General features: G+C 41.0%; 1 protein-coding gene across 1 annotated transcript in view; it reads right to left on the bottom strand.

Annotated features, from left to right (window-relative positions):
• Positions 1-12454, bottom strand: part of adgrb2 (adhesion G protein-coupled receptor B2) — a gene marked incomplete at its 3' end in the record, with an annotated part of 84150 nt that extends 71696 nt beyond the window's left edge. The window contains exon 1 of the mRNA XM_068758693.1: positions 11560-12454. Coding sequence (XP_068614794.1) covers positions 11560-12445 — 886 coding nt within the window. The remainder of the gene's footprint in view (positions 1-11559) is intronic.
• Between the last annotated feature and the right edge of the window lie 1262 nt (positions 12455-13716).

The raw sequence follows: 13716 nt of genomic DNA, 5'->3' as shown, positions 1-13716 counted from the left end.
TTAAGATGCCAGACCTTTCATCTTGGCAACAAAGAAACAGCTTATATGTTGAGCATTAAAAATTCCAAACTCAGGGAACAGAGGGGTGCTGTGAGGTCAGAGATGGCAAGAGAGAGAAAAGATCTGTCTTATGTTGCTGTGTTTTTGTGCCAAGAACATCAACGTGGAGGATATTTGTCTCAGGAGCCTTGTTATTGTCGACGCAGTGTTAGAGGCCACAGTTCTCTGAAGTGTCACACCAACAGGAAGACACACACGCACACAAACTTGTGTGCATTGATTCAATCAGCTCAACTAAGCCTCAGTAGGTTTTCTAGCATTAACCGCTAGCAAAAAGGATTTTGACAGATAAAACATATGTCTTAGAGTTTATTGGTCTTTTTCTGTGCATGTATGTACATATGAGTGTGTCCTTGTTGCCTTTGGCATGTCCTTTGTGAACAATAGCTTTGCTAAAGTGCTGTGAAGAGAAACATTGGTTTGCTATGTCTTTGATTCATTGCTGGGGTGAGTGAAATTTGCATAGCAGGCAGATTTAGGGCAGATCTGGGCTCTCGTTAGCCGAGTGGCTAGATACTTCATCATTATCATTAGGCTTTCACTTTGGTTCCACTCTGCCCCTTGCTCATAATCTTTAAGCAGGCTTTGCATAAGAAAAAAATAAGCACAATTTTTTTTTTTTTAACAAATTAGGATACTTTGCCTTGTGGCAATGTGATGTGGGTAAAGATACTGGTAGGCACCTCTGAATGACAACACTTGTTAGCTGATCACTTTGTCACGGCCTGTAATTCCATCTACAGGTATAAAACATTTCCCCTGCCACTTTCACCCACTTCTTTCTTTGTCACCCAGCCTGACAGGCTTGCTGCAACGCTTTCGGGGACAGTGCTTGTTATAGAGGACATGCTGACGAGTGTTGATCGATAACAACTCTCAAACTGCTGCTGTGTGTGTGTGTGTGTGTGTTTGTGTGTGCATATACTTTATTTGTATATGATGGGCATGAGAGATATGTTTGACACATGACAATGATGCTGTCATTCAATTCATTTTGCCCTTGAGGGTGTCAGCTCTCGTTGCACAGGTACGTGCACAATATATGTTTACACAGCGGATTCAGTTATCAGTTTGTGGAGGATTCTCAACAGATTCTACAGCAATTTTTCCTCAATTAATATTTTACTATCATATAAACACATGCCAATTTTAAGGCTGCCGCGCACGTGGGAGAGACAAAGGAGAGCAGAAAGGAGCCTTAGCTGTGCCAAGTGTGCTCTTAACAACACAAATTATGGGCACTGATTGGAGAGGTTGGCACAGATGCAGTTGCTCCTATTGAACGACTTTAACAACTTTGGCATTGCAAAATGCCTATCCAGTTCCACTTGACTACATTTGAGTGAGTTGCAGCAGAATAACAGTTTGCAGTAGTGTGCAGAATATAAGGAATACAAGAATGAAGACATGTCTCTCATTTCCTTGAGTCTCTAATCCCCCATGGGAAACTGCTATAGTATGACTGTACACGAATGACAGGCACAGTGTGTCAATAAATCCAAAGCACATCCATTCCCTCCGAGACCAAGGACACACACCTGACTTTGTGTCCCTCCCCAAAGAGAGAAACATCAAGGTGACTTCTATTCTTATCCAGTTTATTGCAGTTCTTCAGTGGTGTAAATCAATAAGCAAAATCTAATCAGGGTAATTGCAATAATAAAGTGTGATTAATGGTGATGAAACTCAAGTTTAAAATACGTTTTCACTTTAAGTTTTTAAAACAAATACAAAGTCAGACCATTTTTATCTGCAGAATTAAAGGAGGACATCTGGATTGAAATAAAACAACTCAGTGAGTTGATACTCTTTAAATAACATGTTCCAGATTAGGTACATTAAAGCTCTAGTGCAATAGCAAACCTATCACTAATCACAGGCAAATGGCTGTATTGCCCAAAAAAGCAGTAAGATGCTGATTTGATTTACAATAATTAAAAAGGTCCTATACAGACACGTCTAATGAAAGTGTTTTTTAAGGTTGTTCAGGCAAAAAACCGACAAATCAATAAATTAAAGAGCAAATAGAGTCAAAGAATCATCTAAGTCATGATAACCTCTCTAAAATTACAAATACATAATAATTTTACACATACACACAAATCCTGCTGGTACAACTGAAGTGTCACACAGGTGGATGTTGTCTGTGGTCGGCAAGCAGGGAAGACATTAATAGGAACAACACACACACGCACACACCCATGTGTTTTTACTAGAACCATGGGACAAGACTTCTTCGTTTTGTAATGACTTCTAAATAGGGCTTTGTTTCCAGGGGCTATATTTAATTGCCACACACCGGCTGGTGATGCTAATGTGCGCTGACACAAAGAAAGCAATGGACAGAATAAAGAGGGGGGGGGAAACGAGGTAGCATCTAGTGACACTTGATTTAAAGTAGCTTTTCCTTGGAAAGATGGTTGACGCTCAGTGATCAGAAGTACAAATCTTGTGTAGGGGGGTTGCAGCCGTTGGGAGAGGCTCACCATCTTCACACACACAATTACACCTTCCTCATGCCAAGCTGTTGTGTTGTACACGTGTGTGTAGATTCATTAACACGAACACATTTGTGTCCCTGGTGCAATCTCGTGTTTGTTGTTTCTGGTTACTGAGTTTTGTGTGTGTGGTTGCATGTTTGTATGATAATTTTGCATTTCATTGGCTGTCATCACTCCCTTGTGAGACCCAGCCTCAGGAGACCGAGCAGAGCTCTCTCTTACTTACAGTCACTTTGCACAATGGATGATGCATTGTTCACAAACGCACACACACAGCATACTCTGGGCCACTGTGCATATACAGTATGTATGCCACAGTCGCAAAAATGGTCTTGCTCTGCCGAGGTACACATTTGGGAGTTGTTATTGTTTCTGCATTTAGTATAAAGTTGTAAGGGCCACAATGACCACAAACAAAAAGGAGAGAAGCAATGCTATGTTGTATTGTTACCTCTGAGTTAATAATGGATCATGTGATTGAGGGATGTTCAGACAAATAGACATTTGACCAAAAAACAGAGAACACAAGTGTTTTGTGAAAAGAAAATTGTCAAGCATGTAATAAGTCTTCCTTTAGTGACACTTCCAAAGTCTGAACAGTTACTTCCTTCTATAAAACAACAAACCAAACAGTGAGAAAGGGCTTTTCATAGTAAAATAAATTAACTACGAAATTATGAATGAATTAATATACGTCTAATTTCATAGTCATCGGAAAATATGGCCATATATTAAAATATACCAGATTCGCCACAGCTGTGCTATTGTCTCTGTCTCTTCCTGTCTTTTTCTCAAGTAATATGCGCCGATCGCTCATCCAAAACCAGCCGTGCTGCCACCTACGGGGGAATAGCTCATTACCACCAGTGTAGAGGTCTGATACTCACAGAGGAGCTCTACAAAGAGTAGCCTAGCCCCCTAGCCCCCACCTCCACCTCCACCACCCACTGAAAAACCTAATTGACATCAATGCCCGTGATTGTATGAATTGCCATTGATGTCTACAGAGGTCAATGGCAGTTACAGTAAGAGACATGCCTTTAGCTCCTGTTCCCCACAATCCAACACAGCACTCCAAATCTTTCCCTCAGATTAAAATATTTCACTGAAAGAGTCCACTTATCAGGAGATTTGCACATGTTCTTATCCCTATGTGCATATCTGTGTGTGTGTGTGTGTGTGTGTGTGTGTTTGGGAAGCCTCTGTTCCCGTATTAGCAATGTCTATCATATAAGGCCTTGTCTGGCAAATAGATTCCACTTGCGTCAAGCCGGATGAACACAAATGAGTTCCCTGGAGGAGACGGTTTGGTGGGTAGAGTGTCCCCTGTGGGTACTTATTGTGAAGGACATCTCCCGAGTAAAAAAGGAGATATGTGGGACAACCATTGAATCAGGATGACCTCATCATGTATCAACCTGGCATTCAAACACAGACAGCGCTTGGGATGACACGAATACACAAGCCCATACATTTAACTTCAAAGCGCAGAGCAGCAGCGACAGCATGGAGAAGAGGTCTCTCTTCACACTGCAGGCAATCATTCACACCCCTCGCTGCATCGCATCAATAACACCCTTTCTGTCTTAGTATGTCTCTCCTGGTGACAATATCATCAGCTCACTTGTACGCCTGCACCTACAGCTCCTTTAGACTAGCTTTAGATAACCACTGCGATGGCGCTTTCAGTAACATCCTGCCTCGTAGACGACAGGTTCTGTGCATACTAAATCACTGCACTGCTCCAAGAGGGTATTATACTGCCGCTGCAAATCTTCTTGATGGCTGACTATACTACATCATCACCTCACATGCCTTCAAGAGCACATACGGTCAAGGGACGCATACTTCCTCAATGATGTGATGCACACACATACACAATAACCACTGTGGGATCATGTGACCAGTTGTTCACCACATAGGTAATTGCACTTCACTCTCAATGCAGTTTCAGGATAAATGGACCACGTGTGCAAAACATTATCATCTATCGAGAAGCTACCAAGCCTTACATCATGCAAGTTATTTAGAGCAACCGTTACATCACTGTCTTTGTAGGTGCATTTTATTTACAGAGTTCATTCTACACAAGTGATTGTCCATGCATGCTTAGCTTTTTGACCAAATGAATGCAAGCAGTGTAATCAGAATGAGACAAAGGTCTTTACATGCATGCATATTGTCTTTTAATTCACCCTGACTCAGTCTACGTTTTCAAAGGGATGTGACAACAGACATACAGATACAGTAGTAAGGCTGAGAGCTTAATGAGTGACCAACATAATTAAAAAATATTTTTAGGAAAAGTGAAATTGTTGCTGCGAAGCTGTGGAGCGGTGTTTTGATTTGCAGGTTGCTATTGACTTCATGATGGTTTACGTAATAACAATTTGTTAGGTGGTGCACCGAAAGATGAAGTGCAACAAAAGCCTGGGGAAAACTATGTTGGAGGAGGAAGCATAGATTAAAGCCAGACAACAATTATTATCTTTAGAATTATTTTGTTGAGGATGGCGAAGGTTTTTTTTTATAACATTGATATGCCTCAGGGACGCACGCAGTTATTTTTTAACAAGAAACACTGACCTTTAAAAAAGAAGCAACTTACGCAACTATTTCAGACTCCTACTCATTGCTATAGGGCTGGATGATTGGAAAGGAGGTCTGTGCTGAAGCTTTATTTTGAGAAGGCATCAAAATTCACCAAATACTAAAAAGATGTATTTAAATCCCACTGTGCTCATTTTAGTTGCAGTGAATTGTGATGAGGCAGAATTGAAAAGCGCTTGTTTTTGGTTGTGTAAATATGCAAAAATCTCACAGTGTGACTATAAATTCAGCCTTTCATTGCCTATAGTTATAATTTTATGATCCTGATAAAGACTGGAGCTAGGTTTTCTCTGCAGTACACACCAGGAAGAATAACATAATAATTTCAGAGAATTTAAGCATCTCTTATTTCTCACACAAGTAAAAAAAAGAAATGCAGCACACCATCTGACTTCACGTCAACAACAATGCTGGTGTTTGAAATGAAGACTTTGTTTTCTTTCAAACCCACAATTACTGCTGTTCACACATGTCAAACTTGATTTTTTGAAATCCTCATTTTTGAAAGTGACACGCGCACACACACACACACACACACACACACAAATGTGATTTATTGCATGACAATGACAACAGCTGGACTATGGGAAGCCAGTCACGTGAAGCCACTGGAGTTAGAGTCTTCACTGGGCCAGAGAGTGAAATAGTGTATGTGTGTCGGGGTGGGGTAATTTCTGTGCTCCAATGATCATTAAATTGGTCGACGACCACCTTTGAGCGGTGAGCGCATTCGAAGACATGGTGACGCTCCAAGTCTTTTTGTCACTTACTCATAAACATGCACGCTCTTTCCAGTACAGACACATTTCCCTCACTTTACCTCTCATCTATTCTCGCTGACATGTCACTCCAAACTTCGTCTCTTCTTCTATAAAATATCCTGCTCACAAATCGACTCTGACATGGCTGCCGAACTCCTTTTAACATCATGCAACTTTCATGAGGTAACAACAGAGTGATGGACTTAATTCAGAGCCAACCCTTGGCCCTCCCATCCCTTATACACTTAGTTCCCACAGGACCTGAAAAGGTTTTGGAGCAAAGCAAGGGGATGAATACCAACTATAGTGCTGCACTGTCATGCAGACGGTACTTTTTTTTATTCTCTTATCATCTGTAACCTTGACGTATTCATCTTCAAAACGTACATTTTATCTTGAAAAGGGACAATTTCACCTTCAACAGGCATTTCAGTATAAAGTCAATCAATCTGACCCGAATTTTGTACTGAAAAGTGAAAATGAAGATGTATATTTTTACCTACTGATATTGAATTATATATAAAATATTTCAAAGCAGACAATATGCTGATGAACATATTTTTTTTTGTACTATTGGTAAACAACTCTCTATCACTTCCACTGCCTCTCCGAAGGTGGACGTGGAAGACAGTTATTGTGCCAAGTAAACAAAGCATCTCCAATTTAAAAAAAAAAAGAAAGAAAGAAAAGAACAGTACGGTAGGGAATTGTTGACAGTGTTCATAATGAAAAAGAGGTTTGTTTATTGGTGGGTACATATATTATGAATTTCCAATATTGTGTTGATGTATTTATTTTTATTGGTATCAACAAGAAGTTGGCCCGTCTTTTGCTCTTTATGAAATAGGGCCAAGGCCATACCAAAACTGATCTGAAAAGATCTGCTGAAAAAAGTGCCGTTGATATAAATGACAAGGTGTGTGTGTGTGTGTGTGTGTGTGTGTGGTCATTTGCCGGAGCATAAAGGGGCTCAGTGCTCACAGAGTGCTATAGCTCATGAGAACAGAATACTAATCCCGTTGCCACAGTCACCTCGAGCAGACAGTCCTTCTCACACACCATTTTCCCTCATTCATTTCATTTCAGAAAATAAAAAAGAAATCACAGCGACTGCACTGCAGGGCAAGCTATTGCTCTTTGTCGTCAATGGTGACATGTGCACATTTTTCACTGTATGTGTGCATATCGTTTCTGTACTGTTGGAGCTAAGGGTTATTAAAACACTTGTTTACACTGTTCACCAGGACAGTGTGAAAATAAGCACCTCTCTCAGGATTGTGCTAAAGACACACGCATGAAAAAACACACTTCTCTGCTCTAATTACCAGGAACCCGATAGGTTTCCCTGGGAGTGTGTGTGTGAGCGTGATTTACGGAACACTGGCTCCAGCGCAACGCTAGGATGATCTGGTCCCAAGAGTCCCAGTCAAATCCCAGTCCTCTCTCTGTGGTTTCGCTAACAGCCTTCTCTCTCTCTCTGCTTCTAAACCACAATCCTCAGTGGTGTACTGAGTGCGCTGAGTGTGTGTGTGGGTGTGTGTGTGTGGCAACCATGCCCCAGGGAAATGTGACTGTCAAGAGACTTAGGCAGGTGTCCAGTTCCGGACCTACTGGTGGCGTAATTAGATGAACCGTGTACCAAAATCAAGACAGCGATACGACACAGTGTCTTCTTTATGATGGCATAAATAAATCTATTGCATTGCCATGAATTGAATTATTGCCGCTGCAATGACATTTAATGACGACTATAATCCTGCAAGGCTCAAACGCCGTTATGTGCCACATTTTATAGTGTGCTAGTGTTCTGTTAGACTGTTAGGCTGGAGAAAAGGTCTACTTATGAAAACAACAACATTTAACTCTAATTTGAAAGAAAAATTAAAGAATACATCCCTTATGGATCATGATAACATACCCCCTGCTGCCTGCTATACTTAGCAGTGTTGTGGATGGCACACACACACACACACACACACACATAATAAAGAGAAAAGTAAGGCCATTGGATATGTATTTGAAGGTCATGTAAAGGTAAGTTTGGTTTAATAAGTATCATGTCGTACCCCTGATGCGTAATATTTATAAAGAAGGATGTGTTCTCTGTCACCACTGATGAAAATGTCATGAGTGACAAACTTTGGCAATTGCTGGAAACCTCTAGACATGTCACATCTTTCTTATTTATCACTCTTCTGGGTGCGGCAGTACCATTTGCTTAACATTTCTCCTTCTTTGAGGTTTTACTAATATATGTAGGACAGCCAACTGAGAAATATTGCACGCAGGTGTAAAGGAGCACAAACACACCAATCATTTTTGGTGATACACTAAACTCATGTGGCTCATAATATATATATAGGCTTGGGCTAAATCAGCAAGCCAGTGGACGCTTTGATCCCTTACATATTGGAACAATAAACAACTCCAAGTAACACTAAACCAGTTACCCCACATACATTTATGTTCTCCTGTTTTGTTTTACTTTCCTAAATCTAAACATGTGGGAATGTTGAGCATCTTTGCATGATATCAATCGTATGTCTATGTAATGTAATGAGATTTCTTACAGAAATTCTGTATCGTTTCAGAAACATCTTGTGAAAATGTACACAGAAACACTCTCTCACACACGCACGCACACACACGCACTCTTAAATTAGAAAACAATGCCTGGAAACCTTCACTCTGAGAATATATCAAAATTAAATAGCCAAATTATTTTATGTAACATAACTTAGCTTAATTCGCCCATAATGACCAATTTATATGGAAATGAGACAATATTTGTAGGACTGTGCTAAAAACAAATGTGCAAATCTCCTCTTGATGCACTACATTCACAGAGATCTTGTGATTGCTTGCTAAAATATTAATGACTGGAATTATGAAATGACATCACAGAGCCCACGAAGATGATGGTCATTAACTTGGAGTATGACAGCAACAAGCTTCTGAACTAACTGCACCAAACTTTTGACAGATTCCACCTCTACAGAGGACTAATGATGGTTAAGGTCACCAATTGGAATCTTAATTTTTAGAATTGTCAAAAAAAGTACTTCAGAGATTTTAATGACATTTGGTATGGTAAGGTTTTATTTTTATATTGCATTTTGAAATGTGAGCAGAGGTTTAAGTTCTATTATATGCCGTTGTATTTTTTGTTAGATTACCCATCAGAATCCCCTGATAAAGTAAAAGTAGCCTCCCCAGCCAATAGAGGGTTTTGCAGATGAAAAAAATAAAAGCAGCTTCATGAAGGTAAGTCTGTATAATATATTTTTAGCCATCGCAGCCACAATCACAAATGTGCACAAACAGTTCATGTACAGTACAAGCACAACGATGGATAAATTATTTAAAGTAACCTTTGGTCCGGTGTCACTGGAGCATTAACATATTTACTGCTAAAATTATAAAAATCAAGTGTTACATTTGTGAATTTTTTTAAATCATACTTTTAAGTTTTAGACATCAATTAAGTTTACTTAGATTCAGTATCTATATTTAAAATAAATTGTGGGGAAAAACCACCTGAATAAAAGATAAATGGTTGCATTTATAGAGCTCTCTTTTCCAAAGTGCTCTTTGTATTTGAGAAGGGATGAAATTGATCCAGCCCTTGAACTTTTTATTTTATGTGGAAGGGCGCTGTGCTTTTATTTTGATACTTGTGTGCGTGAAGGGGCACAATCAATAAAGTATGGGTGGGTCTGGTGGGAGAGATAACTGGTGTAGAACTCCTGATGTTCTGTCCGGATTACTTGCTGCTGGGATGCATTAAAAGACTCAAAATTAACCCTAACCCCAATACTTAATTTTCGGTTTCAGGAAAATACCAGAATGGTTATGTCAGTACTTTTAGAAGAGAAACACATTAACCAATAAGGATGGAAAAGTCCATCTCAGCCTATGAAAAACATTTTAGCCGTTTCGTATTTAGTTAGCATTCCATTTTTGACAAGCATTGAACTGATGCTGCCACTCCAATTTCTAAAAGACAGCTGTTTTTTTCCACGTTTCTTTTGTTTTCTTGCTTCCTGGATTTAAAGTAGGGCAATCGTTATTAGCAACTTCATCATTTGTACTTATGTTTATGTGACACGGTTGCCTCTCCAGAGATCAGGGGAGTCGGTGCATTTATTGCTCCCTCGGGCACTAGGAGCTTCATGATATCCCATAATGCGTCACGCCCCATTATTTTGAAATCTTGTATTGTCTGCACATTTGACAAATGAGAAGAGTTGTTTGTGAGGAAACACAATTCCCCAATATGTTGAAATGTAAAACCTGTGGGTCCAGTCGAAGTGTTTGTTGGGTTTTTGTTATAGTATACAGGAACAGCATAGCCACACCTTAACGAAAGAGACACGAGAATAGTAGAGTAACAACATGAACAACAGATTTAGAGAGGGAGAGCAGGTAAAGTGGAGCACAACCATTAGTGCTTCTCTCAGATAAAGGTGATGAAAGGGGAACTAGATAGAGGAAACAGTCTGTCTCTCACTCTCATGCGCTGTGTGTTTACTATAATTCTAATATGTTGGATATTTGTGTGACCTCGCCAAACTATTTTTGCAGAAAATGAAAACCCCACAGCTACACAAAAGATCTGCCGTACCTCTTTAGGTCAATCTTCCCCTCAAGAGTTCTGTGTAGCTCGGAGCAGGCTTTGTCGGTGATGTGTGGCCATTAAGTTGCCGGCTGCAAATAATTGTGTATGCAACAACGGTGCCTTTCAGGAAAGACACAGGAAAACCAACAGAGCATCCAGGCAGTTTAGTTTAGTACCATCCCGCCACAATTTACAGCCCTTTTGCCTTTTGTGTCAAGCAGCAGTACATCAGTTCAAGTCAAACTCATAAAAGACTCCCCATTCCTCCTACGCCACGTTGATTCCACTGTTCCTCCCTTTCTCCCTCTCTAAGTATATTAGATGATAAAATCCCCTCTGCTGATTGAATCCAGACATAGATAACCTTCCCAATTACAAAGCAAGTCTCCCAAGAGCTCCAAAGTGTGAGTGTTGTTGAATGCAGGCCAAGGCAAAAGTCTTGCAATAAGAATTGTGTTGTTATTAGTGCTGATCTCTGTAAATGTGTTTATAATCCACCCAAAGGAAAACATATTAAGGCATTCAGCAAAGTATAGAATGAAAAACAATATACTCTGCTTTAGTCTAATTGATTTATATTCAAGGAAACACTGGTGCCAATGGAGGATTTAAATGGTTCAGGAAATTAAATCCCAATCGTGCGATCGTGTCACAACAGCTTCCATTGAAACACAAACAGATTTATGTAGTTAAAGACATGCATGCACATCCCCATGTGTTACTTTGCAAATGAATTATCTGCTTCATGTTTAATTCATCGATGTATGAATGACCATGTGCATGCATGTGTCAAATCAGATCTTGTCCTAAACCTGTAGCAGATGGTTTCATGCTCAAACACACACACACACACACACACACACACACACACACACACACACACAGACTCTTTTTTTCTTGCAGTAACATCGTACAGCATTTGAATGCAGTTGTTTTTTGCTTAAATCATGTATGCTAAAACATAAATGCTCAGGGCAGTGTAGGATGCTGCATTTTGACACAATCCTACCTTGTCGGACATCTCTGGGCGCTATGGCGATCGCTTCGTTGGAATGAAGCTCAGTGACACAGCAGTGGTCAGGAACAAGGGAGCCATTGCTGAAAGTGTGAGGCGTCTCGGGGAGCAAAGGAATAGGTGGCACCATGATGTTGTGGTTGGAACAAATACATCCTGTCTGGGTCATCCCACAACCATCTCCGTCCGAAACCTCCTGGTCTCCGTTGTGAGCTGTGTGTAAACATTCCTCAAACCATCTGCAGAGCATGCCACAGGTAAACTGGCTGGAGTTCTCATTGTTAATAAGTAAAACTTCTACCAGTCTCAGCTCCAGGAATTCCTTAGATACCTGAGACTCATCTGCTGGGTGTCTCGTGAGACACAATTGGACAAAGTTCTTATCAAACTGCAGGAAGGAGTACAGTCCACCCGAGTTCGATTGGTTGCCACAAAGATCAATGACTTCCTGGTCCCTGGCAGTGGCTGTCTGTAAATGAAGGGGACAGCTTTGATTGGGCAGGTGATGGTCAAGAGAGAGGAGCATTGGGCAGTGCGCCTGGCAGATGACAGGGTGGCGGGTGAATCGAAGGTAGAGGGAATACTTGGTGGGATCTGGATTTTCCAAAGACCAGGAACAGCCCGGTGCCCTGGAGGGAAAGAGCTCCCTTAGGGAGAAAGAGCCATAGAGCACCCCAGCTACAAGGCTGGAGCATGATGGGATGGCTGACGAGGGGGCCCCTTCTGCCCCGGTGCTGGGGACGCCGTCAGGAGCCCCATACGCAGCCTCAGCCAGAGCAGAGAGTGGAGCTAGAGCAAGGGCAGACACAGCAGCCAAGGCCCCAGCCAGAGCCAGGAGAGAGGACGGCACATACAGACACACCCCACCAGCAGTGTTCATCCTATGACATTTGTCCTGCAGAGGAAGAGAGAAAAGAGAAGGAGGGGGAGGAGAGAAGATTGTGCATTAGACACAGTGAGCAATATGTTTTCTTCCTTTGTTCAGTAAATAACAGCCAAGTCTTTTTGAAAGTGATTTCATTAACCATAAAAAAGATTTATTTAAAAAGCAGACGCTGTCAAAATCACAAACACATCCTGCCGCTTCGGATTAAAGGTGTTGACGACAAGGCTGTTGAGACGTACACTGTGGGTCTTGCCTTATCCTTCCTTTCTAATGCACCCATAGGCACGTGCACACACATAAACACCATTGCCTGCTGTGCTTCTGATGGCCCAAAAGCTCCAGAAAACTATTACCATCACTGACACAGTGAGGGTCCGCCAACCGCTGGATTTTGGACTCACACAAAAACACACAGCTGACAGAAAAAAAACATATCGAGAACATAGTGTTTTAGTATTCATGCTTCAAAGTACCTCAATAGAAGCTACATTTTGTATGTCTCAAGCGTCTCCGTCACACAACAAGATTTTCAAGTGCCTCTGCATAAATGCAGTTTGAGGAGGAAGTGCAGGAGAGAACTCCAATAACCTCAGAGCACGATGCCCACACAGCTTCAACTAAAGCATCCCATTGCTCAAAAATTCAGCAGCCGTGTTCCTGCAAGTCACACTTGAATGAATGAATATATACAGTGATATAGTTAACCCTTTGCACTACTTTGCAGTCATCTACATATTTCAGTGCTGCCTTGAACATTGATTTGGCAGGTGGATTACTGTACAGTGACTCTGTTCAGTAATCTACTATATGACTATCCTACAGTACAATGCTATAAGCTGCAATGGTTGAGGGGGGTATCATTCTATTTGCTCTATTGCTATTATTTACAGGAATTTGCTGTTAAAACATCATTGAAAGTAAAAAAAAGAAAAGGAAAAACATCTTTACAACCTTTGCATTTTACAATCTAAATTCCCCAAGGCACAGCCTAATGAAACACAGCAGTAGCCTACACTTCACAGGATTTATGGAAGTTGGTAACGCACTCTAGCATTGGTCACAGTCTGCAGAGCCTCTGTCAAGAGGTGAACCCAACCCTGGTTGTACAGTAAGAAGCACTTAGGTTGAGAGGTGGGAGCTGTTAATGAGCAGTGTGTGTGTGTGTATTCCTTTCGCTCTTTCCAGATGATGGATTGAGTGGAATATTGCACTACTTTGGCTGGAAATCTGAGGTTTGCCAAGATTTCTAACGTGCATCTTCCATT

The sequence above is a fragment of the Brachionichthys hirsutus genome, unplaced genomic scaffold (genome assembly GCF_040956055.1).
Source record: "Brachionichthys hirsutus isolate HB-005 unplaced genomic scaffold, CSIRO-AGI_Bhir_v1 contig_517, whole genome shotgun sequence".
Lineage (NCBI taxonomy): Eukaryota > Metazoa > Chordata > Actinopteri > Lophiiformes > Brachionichthyidae > Brachionichthys > Brachionichthys hirsutus.
Note: the sequence above shows the minus strand (reverse complement) of the source record. Positions and strands in the feature narration are given on the sequence as shown.